The sequence below is a fragment of the Globicephala melas genome, chromosome 7, assembly GCF_963455315.2.
Source record: "Globicephala melas chromosome 7, mGloMel1.2, whole genome shotgun sequence".
Lineage (NCBI taxonomy): Eukaryota > Metazoa > Chordata > Mammalia > Artiodactyla > Delphinidae > Globicephala > Globicephala melas.
The window spans coordinates 108,993,615-109,017,623 of NC_083320.1; the positions used below are offsets into that span (position 1 = coordinate 108,993,615).

General features: G+C 53.4%; 1 protein-coding gene across 2 annotated transcripts in view; it reads left to right on the forward strand.

The window, feature by feature from the left end:
- Positions 1 to 24,009, forward strand: part of MYO7B (myosin VIIB) — a 74,261-nt gene that overhangs the window by 21,728 nt on the left and 28,524 nt on the right. For both annotated transcript variants that reach the window (XM_060302578.1, XM_030840332.2), the window contains exons 9-20: positions 1,987 to 2,063; positions 3,145 to 3,264; positions 3,553 to 3,695; positions 7,626 to 7,836; positions 8,460 to 8,595; positions 11,686 to 11,849; positions 14,280 to 14,417; positions 16,203 to 16,355; positions 16,932 to 17,030; positions 18,742 to 18,836; positions 21,673 to 21,757; positions 23,370 to 23,588. In XM_060302578.1, coding sequence (XP_060158561.1) covers positions 1,987 to 2,063; positions 3,145 to 3,264; positions 3,553 to 3,695; positions 7,626 to 7,836; positions 8,460 to 8,595; positions 11,686 to 11,849; positions 14,280 to 14,417; positions 16,203 to 16,355; positions 16,932 to 17,030; positions 18,742 to 18,836; positions 21,673 to 21,757; positions 23,370 to 23,588 — 1,640 coding nt within the window. The remainder of the gene's footprint in view (positions 1 to 1,986; positions 2,064 to 3,144; positions 3,265 to 3,552; positions 3,696 to 7,625; positions 7,837 to 8,459; positions 8,596 to 11,685; positions 11,850 to 14,279; positions 14,418 to 16,202; positions 16,356 to 16,931; positions 17,031 to 18,741; positions 18,837 to 21,672; positions 21,758 to 23,369; positions 23,589 to 24,009) is intronic.

Consider the following 24,009-nt stretch of genomic DNA (forward strand, 5'->3'; position numbering starts at 1 on the left):
AAAACAAACAAGAACAAGGAAATGAGATACCATGAGCGAGAATCAGCAGACGAGATAGACAATAGAAACAGAGCCACGTAGATTTCAGAGAGTGGAATTACTGAGCACAGACCACGAAGAAGCTATGCTTGCTTTGTGCAAGAAAAGAAAAAACCAAGCTTGAAAATTTAGACAGGGAACTGGAAACTATAAAAAAGTGACATTACAGATTTTAAAAGGAACCACATAGAAATTCTAAAGTAAAAAAAAAAAAAAAAAACCCAAAAAAACCAAAATGAACTCAATGGATGAGTTTAACGGCCAGATTTTTTTTAATATATATTTTTTAAATTATTTATTTATTCATTTATTTATTTTTGGCTGCATTGGGTCTTCATTGTGGTGTGCGGGCTTCTCACTGCGGTGGCTTCTCTTGTTGCAGAGCACAGGCTCTAGGCACGCAAGCTTCAGTAGTTGTGGCACGTGGGCTCAGTAGTTGTGGCGCACGGGCTTAGTTGCTCCACAGCATGTGGGATCTTCCCAGGCCAGGGCTCGAACCTGTGTCCCCTGCATTGGCAGGTGGATTCTTAACCACTGCACCACCAGGGAAGTCCCTAACGGCCAGTTTTATAATGTGAAAAAGGAGGAAATGTCAGAAGAAACTGTGTGTACAGCATGGAGAGATAAAAAGATGGAAAATATAAAAGAGAGAGTAGAAGACCTAGAAGATACAGTGAGAAGATGTAGTACACATTTGATTCGAGTTCTAAAGGAAAAGAGAAGGATGGGGCATACACAACATTTGAAGGGATTATGGCTGGCTTTAGATCTAATGAAAGACACCAATTCATAGAGCAGTGAGGAAAAGATGGACTTTTCAAAACACTGTTCTAGAGCGATTGGGTATTCATATAGAAAACATGAACTTGAACCACTGTCTCACAGGATATGAGGAAATCTACTCCAGGCAAGTTGTAGCTAGGTGACCATGTGATGAACCAGACGTGGGTGCTGACGAGCAGGGGGCTTCAGGTCATGGAAGAGAATCAAATGTGATATTGAAGAAATGAAGCCAAGTGAAAGAATACAGACAATTATAGATCACACTTACACAAAATTTAAAAACAGGTAAAATTAAATGCTACAAAGGAATGCAGGTAGTTAGATGACACACAGGTAAACAGGTAAAAGTAAATGCTGTTTAAGGATTCATATGTAGGTAGTAAAAAGATAAAGAGAAAATAGGGAACTGGTTTCCATGGAGGTCAGGAGAATACTGCCTCTTGTGGAGGAACTGGTCTGAGCAGGAAAGGATGTAGGAGGCTCCGGGTGTTAGCGAGGCTCTGGGTTTTGGCTTCAGTGGTCGTTACACAATGTTGACTTAATAATTATCCGTTATAACATGCCCTTGGATTTTATCCATTTTAAAAAATCTGTATGCTTTATTTTACAGTTTTTTAAAGTTTAAAAAAGAAAAAAAATACAGAAACATCATTCCTTCCTCCCCCCAGCTCAGCAGCCCTAAGGTGGAGGGACCCAAAGCGGGGGGACTTGAACTAGGAGGTGGGTCAGGAGACTTGCAACAGAGCTGGGCCCGGCTTCCAACCACTCCTCCTCTCAGCTCCGTGCTTGCTTGACCAAACGAATGAACACGCCTAGGTTTCTATGGACAGCAGAGTGGATGGAAGGGGACTGATGGCTGATTTTCTCCCTCAGTAGACCCCACATGCCCCACCAGCACCTTCTCCCTCCAATAACTTCAAACTCCCCTTTGCGTCAGGGTCCCGATCTCAGCAGAGGGGGACATACCCTGTTAACAGTAGTTACAGCTAAGGTGTTGATAGGTCCCCAGGGAAGCCTCGGCTCTCAGAGGGGGTACTGGGAGAGGCAGTGCTTCCCTCCTGGGGACGGCTGTCTCTAAGTGTGCATCTGGGGCTGCCTTCCTGAGACCTCTGTCCCATCACTTCAGGCCAATTTGCCTCTCAGGGTCATTGCTTCTCTCTGCAGCTACGGTCTTCGAGAACCTGGACTCCTCTGATGTGATGGAGACGCCCGCCTTTCCCACCGTGATGAAGTTACTGGAGGTGACTGGGCTGTTATGTCCGCCAGCTTCCATTTTCGTGAGGAGCCCCGGGGGTCTGGGCTGACAGCCCTTCCCAGGCTCTAGTTCCTTCCTCCTACCCCTCTCCCAGGCTCTCCGCTCACCCCCTGAGCTCCCTCGTGGAGCGTTGCAGGCCCTGGGGGTGGGAATCAGGGTGGGGCCGTGGAGCTAACCATTAACCAAGTCCCGGAAATGATCAGTTTGACTTGAACGTGTGTTTCTTCCCTTTTCCCTGACCCTCCTGCTCTTCTGTGGCCTTTACTCAACTTTCCACCCCACCCAGACCCCAGGCTCTCCCCACTCACACAATCTGATGTCCTTACATCAGAAGGTCCCTGCCCCGTGTCCTGGTCCCCGGGGCTTCTCCATGAGTCGTGCTATTCTGGGCCGGTGGAATGTGCTCAGACCATTCACCCTACAGGTTATTAAGGAGACCACATAGAGCGTTGACTTGGAGGATGAGCGATGGGGCATTGTCATGTCCTCCACATCACACCCCGCTGGCAGGTCCAGTGGAAAATTAATAGAATCAGAAGGGGTGGGGAAGCAATCACATTAGGTGGGCATGTTTTGCTCCTAATGTTCTTCATGTGGTTCAGGGTTCTCAGAAACCTTCCATTTTTGCTGGTTCAGTCTTCCCCGCGTGGTGGGAGGGACTCCATCCAGACTCGTCTTGCTCCCTTGGGTCTTCAGCCTCCAGGCAGGAGTGACGTCAGCTGGGGCGTATCCAGATGTCAATGGCCGGGCCTCAGAGCCCTTCCTTCCCACTGTTTCCCAGGGTCCACCCAATGGTGGACCCAGCCGCAGGAGACCAGCACAGGACTGGTCAACCAAGCAGCCAGCATGCTCGGGGCCCACACAGCTTGTGCATCCTTCCCCAACACTGATACCCCAGTGCTCAGACTGACCCTGGACCGGGCCCTGCCCAGCATCCCGACTCTGGCCCTAGTCACAGGCATCTCCTACCCTCAGGCCTTGGGCCTAGGGTATTTGGTCATGAGACAAGGTGTTGGCGCCAGGCCCTGCTCAGTCAGCTGTGATGCCAGCCCCCACCCGCCTTCCAGGTGAAGGACCAGGAACTCCGAGACTGTCTGATCAAACACTCCATCATCATCCGTGGGGAGTTTGTCACCAGGCCCCTGAACATCTCCCAGGCTGCAGACCGGAGGGATGCCTTCGTCAAGGTGAAGAGCTGCGGGAAAAGGGGCCCGCGTGTCAACCTGTTGAGCCTTGTGCGTGGACAGCAGGAAAGGGCAGAGACAGCTGGGCAAGTCCCAACTCTGCCGGTCACCTGCCTGGTGACTGTGGGCTGCCTAGTCTCTCCAGGGTGGTTTCTTACCTTAAAGTAGGGATGATCTCCTTGAGTAGGTCCATGAGATCCAGCGTGCCTGCAGCCTTTCCAGGTGAACTGGAAAGGGGCAGCCTTCCTCTTGTACATCATAGCCTGTGGGCTCTACCCCATGTCTCCACAGGGCATCTATGGGCACCTCTTCCTGTGGATTCTCAAGAAAATCAATGCCGCAATTTTCACCCCACCTGCTCAGGACCCCAAAAACGTGCGAAGGACCATCGGCCTCCTGGACATATTTGGTTTTGAAAATTTCCAGAAAAATAGGTATGGAGATCGGTGCACCTGCTTTTGGAAAATGGAAGATAAGCTTAGCTCTTCTCTGAGCCAGCTGGAGGGTAGCCACTCCTCCCCCTCTGGGCTAGGAGCAGGACCTCTCACCTCCGCTCACAGACACCAGGGTGAGTCCCTCAGCAAGACTAGGGCTTTCCTCAGTGAGGTGGTCCGTGCGCATCCCCTGGCATCCACAACATGTCTAGAAAAAGCCACATAACTAAAAGCATCCCTGAGAGTCAGGCTAAAAGCACCTCAGCATTCATCACCCCTCTTGAGCCATCCACTCTCCTCATGAACTAGAGTGAATCATCACATGTGGTTAGGGTGAAAATGGAAATCAGTAACACTGATGCAACTGCATCTAGGTGGGATATCATACTGGGTAATGGGGTTTGTGGCCCATCACCGACTCTTCAGTTTGGCAGGGGTAAGGTGAGGCAGGACACTTCTGATCCAGTGTCCCAGTCTGGAGGCTGAAGATCTGGAGGCAGGAGGCAGTTCAGAGAAGTAATTCCCAGCTGAGACTGTGATGAAGGCTGGGAGTGGGGGTAGAGAGGGGTGGTGAGGGGAGCCAGGCAGTGGGGCCAGATGAGGACAGGTGTTGCTCTGGGGCATTATCCGGGGGCTGGAGGACGAGGAAATGAGGACTGGGAACAAGCAAGCAGGAAGCGTCCTACATGCGTGACCTAGCTTACCCAGGTGAGCCTGGTTCATTTAAAGGGATGGGCTGGATGGAGCCTAGAGTTGGTCCTATTACCGAACTGAATTCAGGTCTGCTCACCCAGTGTGCAGCAAAGCCAATCTACTGACACTGGGCTATAGTGAAGGAAAACACAGCGTTTATTGCAGGGTCAGGCAAGGAGAATGGGCAGCTCATGCTCAAAACACAAACTCCTTGATGACTTTCAGGGAAAGTTTTTTAAAGGCAACTTTAGGGGTGAGGATCACAGGGTACGTGGTCAGCTTGTGGACTTTCTTCTGATTGGTTGGTGGTGAGGTAATGGGGTGAAGTTTCAGGTAGCTTAATCATCAACCTTCTGGTTCCAACCAGTCTGGGGTCTACATACTTGTGGTCAGCGTGTAGTCACCGTCCTCCACCTGGGCAGGGGTCTTAGTTTCTGTAGAAGAACTCAAAGAGATGCATCAGATTGTTATGTGTACCCCTTGAGGAAGAACTAGGACTCTGTTTTATCGTTGCATTATTGTTTCTTGACTGTATTTCCTCACTTCCCTAATTAGTAACTGCTTGAGTCTGCTCTTTGGAACTCAGGGATGGCCTAGGAGACTAAAGCCTTTCTCTACAAACAAGAAACGGGGGACGCAGGGGTCTTTTGTACCCAGGAGGGTCCCTCAGCGTCCTGCTTGGTTTCAGTTCCAAGTGGAGGCCTCTGGGCACTATTAGAGGAGCCAAGGGGCTGTCCTGACCTTGGCATGCCCCTGCCTGAGGCCCTACCTCCAGCTGAAGTCTGAGAAGGTCCCTTTGTTGCAGGAAGGGGGACCACTTCCAGAGCCCAAGAGTAGGCCCTTGTCTAACACTTGGAAATGAATTGTCCAAGGAGACACATGTGCTGACAAAGAAAGAGACTTTATTGGGAAGAGGTGCCCGGGTGGAGAGCAGGAGGCTAAGGGAACCCAGGAGAACTGCTCTGCCACATGGCTCGCAGTCTCAGGTTTTATGGTGATGGGGTTAGTTTCCAGGTTGTCTCTGGCCAATCACTCTGACTCAGGGTCCTTCCTGGTGGCGTGCACATCGCTCAGCCAAGATGGATTCCAGTGAGAAGGATTCTGGGAGGTTGGTAGGACATATGGACTGGTGTCTCCTCTCTCTTTTGACCTTTCCCGAATTCTTCCGGTTGGTGGTAGCTTGTTAGTTCCACATTCCTTACCAGGACCTCCTGTTTAAGATAACTCATGCAAGTGGTTACTATCGGGCCTGGCCAGGGCGGGCAGTTTCGGTCAGCGGTTTCCCTAACAACTTGGCCAGGATTGTCAAGATACAAGCCATTCCGAGTGCAAGCACATGGGGGTGACAGCCTCCCAGAACCAGCTCTCTGCAGGCAGGTGGGATGGGGTAGGGCTGGCAGAACTCAGCCCAACGCAAAGCAAACTCTAAGTAAACTAAAAAGTGATTCTGATCATTGGTTTCTGGCCCTGAGAGGGGCCGTTGAGCAGAGCAAGCACACTTTTGGACCCTGTGGAGGTGGATGAGTAGTTGGTTGTAGGGGATCTGGGCCACGAGCTGGGTTTGCGACAGGGCTGCAGTCCGGGGGCCACATGGAGGAGCAGGGCCATGTCACTCGCAGCACACAGTCACTGGCCCGACCGGGGTTCACCGAGCGCTCTTGTCGACTGAAAAAAAGTGCACAACCTCAAAGTTGAGAGTCATGTTTTATTCAGTGGACATTCTTAGGACTTGAAGCCCAGGAGACAGCGTCTCAAATAACTCTGAGAAAACTGCTCCGAGGAGGTGAGGGGGGTCCCAAGGCATATAAAAGTTTTGCAACAAAAGGCAGGTAGTTGGAACATCAAAAGATTATCGTTAATTAAAGAAAATCGGACATCTCAAGTTAAGGCATTTAGTGCTTTTCTATGTATGGGAAGATGCAAGAGTCTGGGCTCATTGAAATCATTCCTTTGATACGCACCTCAGCTCTCTGGGGCCAGTATCCTGTGCTTTCCCATCCTGAGTCTCCTCCGGGTGCAGGGTGCATCGTTGCGGGTGGCTGCAGTCTGATGACTGCTAGATGGTGGTCATTCCTTGTCTCCATCCTGAGTTCCCTTAGGGCTTGTAGCTGTGACACCCTTTGTTTACTGATATGACAGGCAGCATTCTTAGTCCACACTCTGCAGGCAGTGTGTTAACTCTCTTGGGTTAACAGACCTTAAACAAAGAGTCCCGGGTACCATGCGGCTTTGCATAAATGGGCAACCCATCCTGAAAAAGAAATGCCTAAGTGAGACCCAGAGGGTGAGCAGACCAAGCAGGTCAGAGGAAGGAGGGGAGGGGCTCACACGTGTGAAGAAGACTCAGAGGTAAGGAGGGGCCAGGTGCCTTCCCAGCACTGTAAGAAGTCCAGGGTGCCCCTCAGCCGCTCCCTGGCAGAGACGGGCAGGCTTTCTACTGTGTCACTGTCTGTCTGGATCCCAACAACAGTGGGCGCCCAGGTCCACGAGGATTCGAAGCAGGGGGAGAGCGGGATCAGATGTGCTCCCTCTGGTGGCTGTGGGGAGTGACTGGGGGGGGGGTGAGGCTGGAGGCAGGGAGAGCCATGAGGGCGCTGTCACTGTGCTTCAGGGGAGGAAGAAGGGTGGCCTGGATTAAGGTAGCAGCAGTGGCGGTGAAAAGAAGTAAATAGGTCTGTGTTGGAGGAAGCGTGGAGCAGACTTTGGCAACTGAGTGGAACTGGGGAGGAGGGAGAGAGGGGTGTCAGGCATGACGGGCTGGTTTCTGACCTGAGCTAGGGGTGGTAAGTGGCGGACCCATTTCCCAAGGTGGGGAACCCAGGAGGGAGAACAGGTTGGGAGGATTGGGGTGGGGGTAGGGAGTGTGTCTGGTTGATGCAAAGGAGCCCATCCAGAAGCTCATCTTAATACCAAAGCCACTGCCCATGGCTGCTCGGGTGGCTACAGGACACTTGGTCCCCCAGGGATTGTCTCCGTGTCAGGATAGGCAGGCCTGGCAGAGGACCGCAGGGGACCGGAGGGAGACAAAAGCAGGGGCTTGATGATACACAAGCCCCCTCATTTCTCTGAGTCTGTTTGCTGTGGGGTGGAGGAGGGGATGGAGGCGGAGGTAGAAGAAGAGGGAGGCTGTGTGTCAGCGTGTGCATGTGTTTGGGGATATGCAGCTGTGTGCCAGTGGCCGGCTGCAGCAGCAATCGAGCCAACCCTTTCCCGCCCGGGGTGGCCCTGTCCCCACAGCTTCGAGCAGCTCTGCATCAACCTGGCTAACGAGCACCTGCAGCAGCTCTTCGTGCAGCACGTGTTCACCATGGAGCAGGAAGAGTACCGCACCGAGTGCATCCCCTGGGACTACATCTGCTACAACGACAACCTGCCCACGCTGGACCTGCTGGCCCTCAAGCCCTTGAGCATCATCTCCCTCCTGGACGAAGAGAGCCGCTTCCCACAGGTGCGCCCCTGGGCCCGCCGCCCCTCGGGTGGAGACCCCACACGTGGGAAACTCCAGGGCTGCTGGAACCTCTGCCGGGAGTCAGCAGACAAGCCCCAGGCTTCCAGCCTTCCTCTCCTTCAAGGCCTCCTGCAGGGAGGCACCTGACTCTACCCTCACTCCCACTCCCCAGAATGCATTATTTAGATTCAAGAACACACCCCAAGAGGGGGCTTGTTCAGCCTTGTAGGTCAAGGGCTGCAGAGGGTTCAAGACAAGGAAACACTTTCATTCTCACTTTGGAGGACTCTGCCTGTCCTTGGGGAGATGGATTCTCAAAGGTAGTCAGGAAGAGCTGTGATCTACAGAAGGGAGAAGCTCTGGTCCCTGGGCAGTTGTAGGGAAGGGTAGAGCGGGAAGCTGGCAGTGAGGATCGCCCGACCCAGTCTCTACTCCCGCCTCTGTCCTCGCTCACCGCAACAAGCTGCCGCCACCTGGGCATCCGTTTGCTGTCTGTAGAAAGGCCCTCAGTCATTCAGTTGTTTTGCCCCCTTGAGGGAGCCCCTGAGACCTGGGAGTGTGCCAGCTGACCTCCCAGTGGCTGGACTCTGGGACCTCAGCCCATAGGGTGTCCGTTCTTCCAGGGGACAGACATCACCTTGCTGCAAAAACTGAAGAACATCCATGCCAACAACAAGGTCTTCCTGCAGCCCAAGAACATCCACGATGCCCGATTTGGCATCGCCCACTTTGCCGGCGAGGTGTACTACCAGGCAGAAGGTGGGTGCAGCTCCTCTCCACAGCCCCTTTCTTCTAAATCCCTAGCACTCCAGGGAGGCCAAGGAAAGAAGGCTGAGGGGACTAGGTCATTTTGCAGAACCAGCAATTGGACAGAGGGAATGGAATGGACCAGGCATGTTTGTTTGTGTTTTGTTTTGTGGGTAATAGTTCTATTGAGAGGTAATTCACATACCGTAGAATTCAGCCATTTGAAGTCTACAACTCAATGGTTTTTAGTATATTCACAGAATTATGCAGCTGTTGCCACAATTTTTTAACTTTTCCATCACCCCAAAAGAAACGCCCATTAGCGGTCATTCCTCATTTCACCCCAGCCCTAGGCAACCACTGATTTCTGTCTCTATGGACTTGCCTGTTTTGGACATTTCACATAAACGGAATCGTACACCATGTGGCCTTTGTGACTGGCTTCTTTCACTTGTCATAATGTTTTCATGGTTCTTCCACGTTGTAGCATGTGTCCGTATGTGTGCAAATATTTTCTCCTATTCTGTGGGATATCTTTTCACCCTCTTGGTAGGGAAAGTGTATACGCTGAGATAAGGTCAGGCATGGTTTTGCCTTTGTCCAAGACAAAGATGTCGGCAGGACTGGTTCCTTCTGATGTCTCTCTTCTGGCATCTTTATTGTCTCTGGATCCTAATCTCTTCTTCTTCTTTTTTTTTTTTAATAAATTTATTTATTTTTATTTTTGGCTGTGTGGGGTCTTCGTTGCTGCACGCGGGCTTTCTCTAGTTGCGGCGAGCAGGAACTGCTCTTCGTTGCGGCACGCGGGCTTCTCATTGCCGTGGCTTCTCGTTGCGAAGCACGGGCTCTCCACGCACAGTCTTCAGTAGTTGTGGCGCACAGGCTCAGTAGTTGTGGCACAAGGGCTTAGTTGCTCTGCCGCATTTGGGATCTTCCCAGCCCAGGGCTTGAACCCGTGTCCCCTGCATTGGCAGGCGGATTCTTAACCACTGCGCCACCAGGGAAGTCCCTTATCTCCTCTTCTTATACGACACCAGTCAGACTGGATTAGGGCCCACTCTAACAGCCTCATTTTATCTTAATTATCTCTCTAAAGGCCCTTCTCTCCACATATAGTCACATTCTGAGGTACTGGAGGTTAGGGGTTCAACATACATTGCCCTCCCTGATTTCTGGAGGCTCAGTCCTTAGGCTGGAGGGCCCCTTTGCCCTAGGAAGTCCTTCCAAGGCCCCAGAACAGGGCTGGTAGAGGGGCCCTGGGGTTCCCAGGCCCTCAGGGTCTCCTTAGTGAGTGACAGACATGCTTCGTTCTTAAACCTACTCTGTCCAAGCACACACATAATGTTCACACGCATGTGCACACAATGCCTATGGGCACACGTTCATTTCCAAGACCAGTGCAGTTTAAACTTATGATGAAGAGGGAAATACGTCTCAGGACCTCATAACCAGTAAGTTCCCCCTGCCCCATCCTTGAAGCCAGGAAGCCAAATGGTGTTTAATTTCTTTCGTTTCCCCGTTTTGGGCTTCCAGGAAGAGCAAAGCAGCTTCTGCCCCCATGCTGCTTCCGCAGGGGCGTTTTGAAGTGGCCGTTCCTGCACAGACCGGCCAGCTGGGAAGGGTGGGCCTCCAGGTGGGAGTGCCCAGGTCTTCCTCTCCAGACTGCAAGCTGCCTGGACGTGGCCAGGTTGCCAGATTTTCAGGGATTATGAGGGGTGGGGAGGTTTCTGTACTTTCTCCTTTGCCTTCTCTTCTTCTTTTGGCTCCTTTATGTAAACACGCAGTTGCCTCGATCATACTTGCCCAGGGTCCCCAGAAATTCAGAGCCCTGATGAGAGCCTGCAGGCACTGCCCTCGGGGAGGTCTAAACTGCACATGGAACGGACGCTCCGTCTGCTGTGCTGCTAGTGGGTTCCTGGGTGTATGTGGCAGTGACAGCGGTGGCTGGGATTGCTGGGATGTTGAGGGGCATGGACTCGGTCTCGCCCGTGGTCCACCCGGGGAGCCGTGGCTGGTGGAGCAGATGGGAAGTCCTCAGGCCACCCCTGAGCCAGGTGACAGGGCGGAAGGGAGCCCCAAGGAGGGCCTCTCGCCCCACTTGTGGCACAGGAGAGCCTCCTGGAGTAGATGACGGTTGAGCTGGCCTGAAGCACAAACCAGAGTTGGCCTGGGTGGGACGGGAGGGTAGAGGGCCCCAGAGAGCTTGTGGAGGCTGCAGGCCCCCCTGGAAGAGATGAAATCCCCTGGGGGGGGCACATAGGGCCTGGGGGAGAGATGAGGTCTCCCTGGGGTGGGGTGCAGGCCTCAGGGGAGAGAGGAGGGAGAAGGCAGTCACTGGCAGCAGAGGAGCAGAGGAAAGGTAAGAGGGGTGACGGGCGATGTGCCCTCTTGGGAAGCTCCCTGGGGGCAGAGGGGCCAGGCAGGCAGGGAGGGCAGGGGGCGGGCAGGCTAATCAGGCGGAAGGACTGGTGGCGGCTTGGATGGGGGCGGCAGTGGGGATGGGGGCTAGTGCTGGCCGCGGGATGTGGCTGTGGCCGTGACACCGGCCGGCGCTGGTCCCCGGTGATGGAGGCAGGCCTGGAGGGGTGGCCTGCGGGACTCCTGTCGCACCGCGCCCGGGCTGGGTGGGGGACTCTGCTTCCCCGTGTAGAGAAATAACCGAGGACGTGGAAGGAGACGTGCCCCATGAGTCCCCCCGGCAAGCTGGGCGCGTGCGAAAAAGCCAGAACTGCACGCAGTCCTGAGCGCTTTGGGCGCTGATCCATGAAATGTCCTCAGTATAATCAGAATAATGGGAACACAAGGAAATGTCCTTGCTTTTGCGTTCGAGGATGAAGCAGGGCCCGTTCTTAAGAAAGCCCACCGTTTACTGTATAATCAGTAAAAGCATATCTGGCTGCTTCGGTATTTCTGGAATATTGAGAAAACAAGTATTAAGATGTAAACATAGATAAAGCTTAAATAAAAGCCACCACAGCAGGACGAGACAGCGCTGTGTTGCCTGAGAGAGCAGCAGCCCTCTACTGTTGTGTTTCTGCACAATTCATCTCGTGTGGTGAGTTTACTTTCAACCCTGACATAAGAAACTACAACGCCCTGCAGGCTTCCTGGAGAAGAATCGGGACGTGCTGAGCACGGACATCCTCGCCCTGGTCCACTCCTCCCGGAACGAGTTCCTGCGGGAGATATTCGGGCTGCAGTCCTCGGAGCACAAGCGGGGCCGAGGGACCATCGTCCAGGTGACGGCAGGCAGCCAGCTCTTCAAGGTGGGCTCGGTGGCCCTGCCCAGCCAGGGGCCTGGGTTCTCGGGTCGGGAATCCTCAGGCGGGGGGCAGAGGTGACTGAAAACGGGGAGAGGGGCTTCAGGGGCAGCGGGCGGGGCGGGGTCGGGGGAACGGGACTCCGCCTGCCTCCCAGTGAGCGGTGGACTCTAGACGGCCCACCTGCTTTGGCTTCTCTTGTTTCTTTCTATATCTGTCTCTGTGTGTGTTTTGTGTGGTGTGTGTGTCATGTGGTGTGTGTGTGTGTGGTATGTGGTGTGTGTGTGTGTGTGTGTGATATATGGTGTGTGTGTGGTATGTGGTGTGTGTGTGTGGTATGTGGTGTGTGTGTATGTGGTATGTGGTGTGTGTGTGGTAAGTGGTATGTGGTGTGTGTGTGGTATCTGCTCTGTGTGTGGTATGTGTGTGTGTGGTATCTGATGTGTGTGTGTGTGTGTGTGTGTGGTATCTGGTGCGTGTGTGTGGTGTGTGTGTGTGCGTGTGGTATGTGGTGTGTGTGGTATGTGTGGTGTGTGATGTGTGTGTATGGTATGTGTGTGGTGTGTGTGTGTGTGGTATGTGGCATGTGTGTGTGGTATGTGGTATGTGGGGTGTGTGTGGTATGTGGTGTGTGTGTGTGTGTGGTGTGTGTGTGTGTGGTATGTGGTGTGTGTGTGTGTGTGGTGTGTGTGTGTGTGTGGTATGTGGTGTGTGTGTGTGTGGTGTGTGTGTGTGTGGTATGTGGTGTGTAGCGTGTGTGGTGTGTGTGTGGTATGTGGTATCTGGTGTGTGTGTACTATGTGGTGTCTATGTGTGTGTGGTGTGTGATATGTGGTGTGTGGTGTGTGTGTGGTGTGTGTGTGGTATGTGATATGTGGTGTCTGTGTGTGTGTGTGGTGTGTGTGTGTGGTATGTGGTGTGTGTGTGTGGTATGTGGTGTGTGTGTGTGGTATGTGGTGTGTGTGTGTGTGGTATGTGATGTGTGGTGTGTGTGTGGTATGTGGTGTGTGTGTGTGGTATGTGGGGTGTGTGTGTGGTGTGTAGCGTGTGTGGTGTATGTGTGGTATGTCGTATGTGGTGTGTGTGTGTGGTATGTGGTGTGTATGTGTGGTGTGTGTGGTGTGTGTCTGTGTGTGTGTGTGTGTGTGTGTGTGTGTGTGTGTGTGGTGTGGTGGCAGCAGCACTGAGGCTCCTGGCCAGGGAGGTGGGCAGCAGAGAGCCCCAGGTGCTCCTCAGAGCAGCTGAGGACGCCCCAGCAGGGTGCGGGTCTGCGCACCCCCTAGCAGCCATGCCTTCACCCCTTAACAGTGACGGTTCCAGAAAAGCCCTGTGAGTCACCTGACGAAGAGCTCCCCCACGCCCAGGCAGGGAGATGAGGCCGGCTCAGGGGCTCAGGAACTGTGGGTGCAGCAGAGGACACCCCCTGTCCTCTCCCCCGCATGCTGCACAGTCAGCTCTGGCCACACTGAGGTGCCCTTGACCTCTCATCATCCCAACCCCCACCTCTACTCCTGAGGCTTTAGCGCCCAGGGCCCGCAGCACAGCCACGTGCAGAGCCAGCCCAGGGGGGCACCAAGGAGCCGCGAGGCTGTGCAGGAATTGCCCAGGTCTGGAACCAGGCGGAGCTGGGCCAGACCCTCTGCATTCACAGAGCCAGCCTGGACGTCACAGCGGAGGCCGGAGCACAGCCTACTCCTGGCCCTGTGGGGACACCAGAGCATGTCCCACAGGTTTCAGGGAACAGAATGACAGTGGAGGGAAATGCACATTATTTTATAAGCCAGGACAACAGGAAAATGCTACCCATCGTCATTAGGCCCGCCAGTGATCGCATCCTGCTTTCAGAGGTGTTAAGTGGTGAGCTCGTGTCTCCAGACTGACGCAATTTGGCAGTACACACTCGAGAACATTCGACCTTGGAAAGGTTTGATCAAGGAGCATTGTCCAAGGCCAGCATTGCACAAAAACACACACTACTCTTGGCCCGGGGCTTGGGCTCTTGTTTTCTCTTGCATCCATCATTTTAATACATGTATTTTAAAACTGTATACATTTACTATAATGCTTACAGTGTACAGTATAAAACATTCAAAAAAAGCATATAAAACCGATACAAACACTGAAAATGTAGAATGGTGAGGTAAAGCATTCGCTCCTCACCCTGGTGCATCATCTGTGCGCCCCACTTGGGGGGCCCCACCCCTAGACAGGAGGTTTGCCCTGTCTTACTTGGCTCTGGGTCCCCAGTGTCTAGCTGGACACCTGCACACGTAGGCACTTGGGGAACCTGTGCTAGATGAATGAATGAGCGATTGGATGAATGTAGCCCTGCCCACCTGCGGGACCTCGGCAGAAGCCCTCACTGTGCCGTGGGTCAGCTGTGCCCCAGGCCAAGCTCCCCAGCCCCCCACTTGTGCCCTGTGCTTTTGCCTGCAGTCTGCAGACTCCAGCAAGCGGCCCTCCACCTTGGCGGGCCAGTTCAAGCAGTCCCTGGACCAGCTGATGAAAATCCTGACCAACCGCCAGCCCTACTTCATCCGCTGCATCAAACCCAATGAGTACAAGAAGCCACTGGTAATGCGGGGAGGGAGAAGGCCTCTACTGGATGAGTCTGGTGGCATCTGGGGTCATGTCACTCCCCGCACTAGTGTCTGGGCAGCTTTAGAGCTATCTGCCCCCATTTTACAGATGTGGGTACTGAGGCAAGGTGACCAGTCTAGGCCATTTGAAGGTCTGTGACCTTCAGGGCTTTGGATCACCCGGACCTCAACGGTCTCAGCCCTGCCATTCGCCTGCCATTGGCCAGGTGTGTTGCTTCTCTGAGCCTCAGTTTTCTCTTCCTTAAATTCAGGACCTGCCTACCTGCAGGGGCCAGCAAGGATCGCACATGACGTTTTTGCCACATCTGCATAAGTAAACCACACCCCATAAGGGGCGGCAACCAGTACTGTGATTTTAGAGACTGACACCAACGGCTGGTCACCGAGACCTGAGGCCATGCAGCCCTTGGAAGGCGGCTTTATCTGCTTATGTGTGGGGCGGGGTGGGAGCCTGCTGCCTGCCCAGCCCCTGACACGTGGGCTTGGGAATCCCACCCAGAGGCTGCAAATACAGGATTCCAGAAACTCGGAGATGCCATCCGAGAGGAGATAACATGATTAAAAAAAAAAAAAAATCTTAAGAAAAGAAATAATATTACATTAAATGATGTGCCTTTTTGAAAAGTATAAAATCATATGAAATTCAGGCTGGCCCAGGAGATCCAAAGTGTGTCTTCCTTAAAGGCACAATGCACAGATGTTAGAGAGTAACTGTGCTCCCAGAGGTCCTCTACCCACGCCCACAGGTGGGGGCCTGAGGGTCATTCTCAGGTCTTGTGGGTGCCCCCGGCTGAGACATTTCTGGGAGTTGGTAGCTGCTGTGCGGGTGTAGGGGAACCGAGGCTGAGGGGCCAGGAAGGCTCAAGGTAGGAACCCTGGCTCAGCCACTCAGGAGCATGGCCCTGAGCCTCAGGCAGCTGGTCTCTAAGTTGGAGCTAAGTACCACCAGGTAGGGCTGTTGTAAAGATTAAAGGCAAAGCACAGGCCCACCGGAAATAATACATGGGAGCTAAGGAGTTGCCCAGAACTAACTACTGTGCGGCCCTAGATGCCACAGGCGGTTGCCTCTGTGGCCCTCTGTGTTTCCAGGTGCTGGTGGGCTTGCCGGATTGGAGGGCTTGCCCCTAGTCCCCAGACACTCCTGGTTGGAGGCGGAGGGGGGCTCTCGAGGGTCCCAGGCATGCAGAGTCTTGGGGCCATGGCTGAGACCCCATACCCCTGTGCAAAGCATCGTGGCCAAGCTCCTCTCCAAATACCCATCTCTGGAGGATGCACAGACTAAGTTTAGAATATTTTCTGACTCAAAGTAGGAAAGGTACTTATTCCTTCCACTAGAGTGTGAGAGGCACGATGGAGGCCCAGCCCGAAGGACTGCAGGGGCACCGGTCACCGCGACACAGGCAAAGCCAGAAGGAAGCCGTGTTCTTTGGCACCATTGCTTGGGGGCGCTTCAAAAAATTTTAAATGTGGCATATGCAAAACGATACTCCTCATACTTTGCATATTCTGAATATGCGGGAAGCATCTGGTGTTCTTGTGGATGTCCCAGTTCGTATGTTATCGACTGTTGAGCTCCCTGGAAAACACTTCCAGGACTTTGCAGCGACTTCAACCAAATATCTCCCTTCAAAACAGAACGTTCATGAAACCAAGCGTTTGCCTGGTTCTCCTGCATCTGGTGGACAGCCGAAGGGTTGGTGGCAGGGAGGTCCGGAAGGGGGAGGCCCGCGCCATCAGCCCCTCTCCTCTGCGCCCGCAGCTCTTCAACCGGGAGCTGTGCATCTGGCAGCTGCGCTACTCAGGCATGATGGAGACGGTGCACATCCGCAAGTCCGGATTCCCCATCCGCTACTCGTTCGAGGAGTTCTCGCAGAGGTTCCGCGTCCTGCTGCCCAGCGCCGTGCGCTCGGAGGTGTGTGTCCCCGCAGCCCGGCACACGGGCCCCGAGAGGCGGCGTGCGCATCCGCAGAACCCAGCCGCCTCTGGGCGCCCACACGGCCGCCGTTCCAAGCGGGCTGCCCACCTGATGCCCAGGGCCCCTCCCTGGACTCCAAGCTTTGAAATGACCCCCGTTCCTGCTTCCCTTCTCTAGACGAGGCTAGCGGCTGAATATGTTCCTTCTAGGAGCATCCGCAGTTAAAAGCAAACACTCTCTTTTACGTGGCGGAATGTCACAGAGATGATAAGTGGCCAGGGAGCAGGACACTTCCTGCTTCCTAGCCTTCCCCGAACACTCAGCCATCCTGAAGTTTGGGCTGCCTGTGTCCAACGGCCACACTGAGGCCCCAGACCCTACAAGGTGTGGTGGCCTCTTGGGCCCCTGGGCCCCACCCTTGATCCAGGGTGCCCAGTGCCTGTGCCCCTGCCCAGGAGCCCCTGACGACGACCCCTGTGGGAGCAGAAGGACCCCGCTCCCTAGGAAGCCCCCGAGGAGGGACCTCAGGCTCCGGCGTGACTCCACAGAGCCAGTCCTGTTTCTCTTCGGCAGCTTCGGGGCAAGTTTCGCCAGATGACCCTGCGCATCGCCGAAAGCAGGCTGGGCACAGACAAAGACTGGAAAATGGGAAAGACCAAAATTTTCCTGAAGGTGAGACCCTGAACGTGCTGGTCCTCAGCCTCCGGAAGCCTGTGTGGCTGGTCTGGTGCCCGTGGGCGCCTGCGCCGTGCGTGGCCCCTGCCCTCAAGAAAGCCACGCTAGGGAGGAAGGGAGGAGGGCGTCACGGGGAGAGCACGGCCGTGAAAGCCGGGGGGCTTCTCAGAGGAGGACATTTAGGGCAAGGCCTGAGGAGAAGGAGGGACTGCCTCCAAGCCACCGCAGGAGAGCAAGAAGGAGCTGAGGGAGGTCTCCCACTGTCCCGGAGAACAGCCCTTCAGGCCCGGGGCCACAGTCTGCAGTCAGACCTGGGGAAGCCCCGCCCCTGCCTCCCTGGAGAGGCGGGGCTTCAGGCAGGAGGCAGTGTGCCCCCTCCCCCCATGACAGCTCCTTGGCCGGCCAGTACAAGCAGCACCATCTCCCACCTCCCACCTCTCTCTGCATCAACTCACAGGGAGGCTCAAGGTCACGCAGAGGCAGCCTCCCGCCCTTGAGGCTGGCCTTCGGGCCCTCCAAGATTGCGAACTGGGTCAGAGAGCCACAGGGAGAGAACCTCTGTGTCTCCTAGCCTCACACGCCTTGGGCAGGTCAGCAGGGCGAGAAAGAGAAGATCAGGGCTAGAATCAGGGCTCTGCCAGCCAGCCCCGCACCCCACCTCGTCCCCACTGCCCTTCCTGAGGCCTCCACTCTCTCCTCCTCCCCCGTAGAGCCTGCCCAAACGTCCTTGTCTGTCCTCCCAACCCCAGCTCTCCAGTGGGTCTGTCCGTCTGTCCATGCGTTAGTCAGGTCTGCCTGTGTTGGGACTCTGGGGCTTGACAGGAAGGAAGAAGCAGAGGGGCTTCAGACCCCACTGGGGAGGTGAGGCTGGCAGAGGGAAGAGGTCTGGAGAGTCCCAGGGCCGCTGCCCAGGAGGGTGCGGTATGGAGAGGGGGGTCAGCGTGGATGGATGGCCAAGGAGGAGAGGTGAGTGCCCGCCCCTCCATCCCTCCCCCTCCCTGGCTGCTCCCTGAGGCCACAGTCGGGGGTCTAGTCCATCTCTGTGTCCCCAGGGCCCACCCAGGCACACGCAGAGACCCAGTGCTTGCTTGATGCAAGACTGATGGGGGCAGGAAGGGCCACCAAGCCCCTGGCCTCTGCTCATCACTTACCAAAGGGCCGTGCTGCGCTCTACTCTGCAAAAACAGTCCCTTCCTTCTGGGCCCGGGATCCAGGGGGAGCAGGGAGGTGGGCCAGGGAAAGTCACCGCTCAGGGATGAATACGGCTCATGACCTCAACACTCTGAATTCTATGCAAAGGCTGGAATTCATGTTTATATGGAAACAAGCATGCATCTGTATTACAGCTGAATGAGAGTTGCACATGAATTTTGGGAAATAAAATACAGCTTTGGGGAAATGTTTTGCCCCCTCTTGGGTTCTCCAGAGCAGAAGTGAAATTTCCCAGATCGAATCAACAAGAAGAAAGAACTAAAATGGGAAGTTCTTGGATTGGGGCTGGGGATGTAGCTGCGGTTCTCTGCTCTGAGCCACATCGGTGGCAGCATGAGGGCCCCTTCCCCTGCCCGCCCTCCTAGGAGCCCCCCTTCCCCTGCCCGCCCTCCTAGGAGCCGTGTGGGAAGAGTCTGAGACACCCTGACTTCTGGCTGCAGGTGGGCGAGTAGGGGTGAGGCAGGGCAGCTGCATGATGAGATCTCTCCCATCCCAGGAAAACCAGGAAACCCTGCTGGCGGTACAGAGGAGCCAGGCCCTGGACAAGGCTGCAGTCAGCATCCAGAGAGTCCTGCGGGGCTACAGATACAGGTGCCTGCCCTGCCCCCTCCCAGCCCATACACCCACCCACCATGTACCCCCCAAGGGCCACATGTTCCCGCTGGTCCCCCTCTCGGGGTAACCGAGGCAGAAGCACTGTCGGGACCTCCTGACCAGGGACGCTGCAGCCTGTGTTGCCCAGAGAATTCTAATACATTATTTGAATCTTTGGGGTGGAGGGCAAACTCCACCACGGAAGCAAGAGCCCAATGAAGCGTCAGCTCTGGTTTCGACTATATCTCGGCGTTCTCCTTCAGTTGTCTTAGAGAACGTATGGGTTTGGTTTTATGAGGTGGCTGGTTTTGGAGGGAAGGAAAGAACTGTCTTTGACTCAGTTCCCTGGTCAGTAAGAAGATAACGCTTGAATTTCAGTGCAGGTTCAGTAAATCAGCCATATTACCGCCTCCCTCCCCCTCACCACGTCCAGGGGGCTCGGCAGGTCCCATGGTGCCATTCCCTGCTGTCCTGTCGGCCCGTTGCCAACCATAGGAAGGCCTGGAAACCCAGATAGGACAAAATGCGAGAAAGTGGCTGAGCCACGGGAATAGCGGCCATGGGCACCAGCAAGCAGGGTCATGAGGCGGGGAGGTGTGGCTTAGAAGGCCATACAGGTTCAGGATTCCCCAGTGGTCTCCACTGCCATTGTTGGGGGTGAGCTCATTACTACCCATCAAGGATGACTTCCTACACAACCCAGGCGAGGGTGGATGTCTAGGCTTTCCACTGGGCATCTTCTGGTTTAGGTGGGGGAACCACAGTCGTTTACATGGTGTTTCACTGGAGTAGACTTGGTTATTATCTAAAAGTTTTCTGCCTTGCTAAACTGCTCCTTTCTTGATCCTTTCGGTAGATAGAGAAGCCTTTTCTTGGGGTCTTTCTGGTCTGTGCCCATTGTCATTTCTGGATTGCCTACTTCTTCAACTCCTAGTCTGGGGTATGTGAGGCAAAAAGAAATCCAGAGAAGTTACCACTGTGTCTGAGATCCTTAGCTGGTCTTCCTTCTTCTCTCCATCTTTCAGAGTCTTCTTAATGTTTCTTTTATATAATGTCTAGGGGGTTTTAGTTGTAGTTAACAGGAGGAGTAAGGGAAAGTATGTCTACTCCGTCTTCCCAGAAGTGATCACCATTGGTAATTAATGGTGTTCTTGCTGTTCTGGCCAATGCAATTTGACAAGAAATTTAAAGAAAATATAGAAATCAGGGTTTTTCAACTCCAACATTATTGACATTTTGCTTGGATAACTTTTTGTTATAGGGGGCTGTCCTGGGCCCCTGGGCAGGATGTTTAGCAACATCTGAACTCTACTCCCTAGATGCCAGTAGCATCCTCCTCCCCAACCCCGGTCATGGCAACCAAAAATGTGTCTAGACATTGCCAAATGTGCCTGGGGGGCAGAATCACCCCCAGTTGAGAACCACTGGTATAAATATTAGAAAGGAGACAAATTCTCTTTATTTTTAGGTAACTCAGTTGTTTACTTTGGCCTTATATTAGAATCATCATGTGAGTGTGTGTGTGTACATGCACCAAAAAATATTGAATAGCTAGATATACAGATATATACTGTCCACCCATCAACAAAGATTCTGACTTAATTAGACTGGACGGCACCCAGGCATCAATAAATATCGAAGTTCTCCAGATGATTTTTTTCTTGTTCTTTTTTGTTTGTTTTGGTTTTTGTCCCCCAGTTTTATTGAGATATAATTGACTTACAGTACTGTACAGGTTTAAGGTGTACCACATAATGATCTGACTTATACATATCATGAAACGGTTACCACAATAAGTTTAGTGAACATCCACCATCTCATACAGATGCAGAAACAAAAGAAAACAATTTTTTTTTCCTTGTGATGGAAATCCTTCTTAGGGTTTACTCTTTTAATAACTTTTATATATACCATAGAGCAGTGCTAACTATAGTCATCATGTTGTACATTACATCCCTAGTACTTAATCTTATAACTGGAAGTTTGAACATTTTGACCACCTTCATCCAATTCCCCCTCCCCCAACTCCCCGAAGATGATTTTTAATATGATTGAGATCTACTGTCCTAAACCTAAGAAAATACCCTGAAAAATTATTAGAAGTGTTAAGAAAACTCAGTTAAGTGTGGGAGAAAAGGTACATCCCTATGCACCTCTGACTCCCCAGAGGCGAGGTTTCAGGTTACCTCCTCCAGTTTTCAGCCCTCGTTCCTCCGTGTGGAGGGAGCAGTCTGCTGGAGCTTGCCAGGCTGCCTGGGTCTGGGGGCAGCCCTCTGCTTTGACCTGCCCCCAGAGAGGAGCTCTGGTCCTGAGACTTCTGACCTGATTTCTGGTAAACCCCTGGGCTGGTGGCCAGAGGAGGGGGCAGAGTCTGACAACGAAGAAAAAGTTGGAAATGGGTTTTATCCCTTCAGAGATCTTTGGGGGAAATGAGGAAATTTACTCTCCTCGCTCTAAAAACTGGACTGTCCTCGGGAATTCCCTGGAGGTCCAGTGGTTAGGACTCCTCGCTTCCACTTCGGGGGGCACAGATTCAATCCCTGGTTGGGGAACTAAGATCCCGCAAGCTGTGTGGTGTGGCCAAAACAAATAAAGAAAAGAAAAGAAAAAAGATCAATTTAAATAAATAAATAAGAACTGAACTGTCCTCATTCACAAATTTAGTTGTTGGCAGTAGATTTTAAGTTCCTAACCTGTCTTTCAGCCTATAAAGGCTTCTGGAAAAGAAATATTGTATGCATTCATTTCCTCTCTTCCTTCAAAATCAGTTTTTCCCCCCAAAGGCTTTAAAATGTCTGTGGTTGTTACCACTGACTTGCATTTCCGCTTGTAGGAAGGAGTTCCTAAGGCAGAGGCAGGCAGCTGTGACCCTCCAGGCCTGGTGGAGAGGCAACTACAGCCGGAGGAACTTCAAGCTGGTAAGACACTCACGTGGGAGGCGGAGCCTGCGGGAGCAGCCGTCCAATTAGAAACGAATGTTGACGTTTGTTTATGACTGTGAGAGCTGGGGCAGGAAGCATCCCATCAGCCACAGGCATGATCCAGACCTCAGCACCCCACACACTCTTCTTAGCATAGTGTCAGGTCACACAGTTTGCAGGTTTCAAAGCGTTCTCCTGCAGAATTGGGGGCATCTCCAGGGCTAGAATGAGATGACCTGCTCTGAAATTAGATGGTGGCTTTTTTTCCCAATTTCCAGGCAACAGAATAAGTTAATGGATTGATTATTTTCTGTTTCAAGCATTTTTTCCTCATTTTTTCCTTGACCCCAGGCACTGCTAACGAGTGTCTGCGCAACAAGCAAACCAGAGCAACCTTGAACCGTGTCCTGTGGGGCCTGTTTGACTGCTTGCCTTGGTCACGGCTGCGACTGTGGTTGGGACATGCCGTGGTCACGTCGGCAAAACTGACCCACACCTGTCCTCATTCCGTGCTCACAAGGGCACATTGGCAGCTGACATGGATGGAAAGGCTCCTTGGGGCCTGTTGCTCTGTGTGCGTCATTTTATTTTTTTTCCTAAATTTCTTAGGTGTAGTTTTTTTTTTTAATACATTTATTTATTTTATTTATTTATTTTTGGCTGGGTTGGGTCTTCGTTGCTGCGCACGGGCTTTCTCCAGCCGTGGCTCGCGGGCTCTAGAGCGCCGGCTCAGTAGTGGTGGCGCACGGGCTTAGCTGCTCCGTGGCGTGTGGGATCTTCCCGGACCGGGGCTCGAACCCGTGTCCCCTGCATTGGCAGGCGAATTCTTAACCACTGCGCCACCAGGGAAGTCCCCATTTTATTTATTATTAAGCCAACGCTGTATGCCGAGGAACCGAGGCATAGAGAAATTAAGTCATTTCCCCAAGAGCACGCAGTCAGTAAGCAGCAGAGCTGGAGTTGGGAGGTGTGTCTGTGTGACTTCCAAACCTGTAAGATGAAGCATGACCCCTCACACCTGGCAGCCGTTAGGCTGGTCTTTCAGAAGCCAACAGGAGCCATCCCAGAGGCTTAGGGACTGCTGTGGCCTAGGGTGTGTTTGCAGCATAGAAGCAGGTACTCATAGTTTATCATTTCCTCTTTATTTTCAAGATCCCTGAGGGATTAGCTTGATGGAGCCGGCCATAGGCCTCCACACAGGTACTCCAGCTCCACACAAGCTGGCTGCACTTGGCGGCAGGTGTGAAAAGCAAGGCCTCCGGAATCGTATCACGCATGTGACACGCAAACCAGTTCTCTGGTCCTGGTAGAGCTCCCAGGAAAGTACTTTATTACTGACGCCATTTAAAAAGACTTCGTTAGCACTAATTTGATGCCAGGCTCTGTTCTAACTGCTTCACAAGTGTAACTAACTCATTTAATATGCTTGTACTCACAGGCACATACAATTTTAGCACTAGCGCTTATGCCGTAAAGCAGGTAACTGTAAAGCTAATTTGTGAGGACACCTTGCCCCTTGCTCTCTGTCCCCTCGGGAAGGCCTTTCTCTGCTCTGTGCCCTGCTGGGCCCAGGCCTCTCTGTGAGTGCCCGTCCTTCTTGCCTCCGCAGATCCTCCTGGGTTTTGAGCGTCTGCAGGCCATTGCCCGGAGCCACCTGCTGGCAAAGCAGTACCAGGACATGCGGCAGAGGATGGTCCAGCTGCAAGCCCTCTGCAGGGGCTACCTGGTGCGCCAGCAGGTCCAGGCCAAGAGGAGGGCAGTGGTGGTCATCCAGGCATACGCCAGGGGCGCAGCTGTCCGGCGGAACTTCCGGCGGCAGAAAGCCAATGTAGGTGGTCACTGCCCTCTCGGGCAGGTGGGAGGTGGCTGGGCCCAGGTGAGGGAGGGTAGGCGGAAGGAATGGGCAGCAACATAGGGCTCTCGCCAGACACTCCTGCCCCCTCCAGGTCCCAAAATACCAAGAAATACCAAGAGGAGCCTTCAAGAGAGTCCTGGCAAGAGAGGTGGGAGGGCAGGGAACAGGGGAGCGGCGCCGAGATGCATATCCCTGCGTTTTGAAATTTCACCCTTGCGTGATCCCATTTCCTCCATTCGGAGAGCATCTGAGACTCTGCCTCACTCCTCAGAACTTGCTCATTTGGCAGTGGTGATAAGGAAAGAGGGCCTAGGATGAAGTCTTCCCCTGCTCCGTAGATGAAAATGGGTCCACGGGGCACAGTGCTAGTACAGTGGCCAGAGCAGGAAAGAGT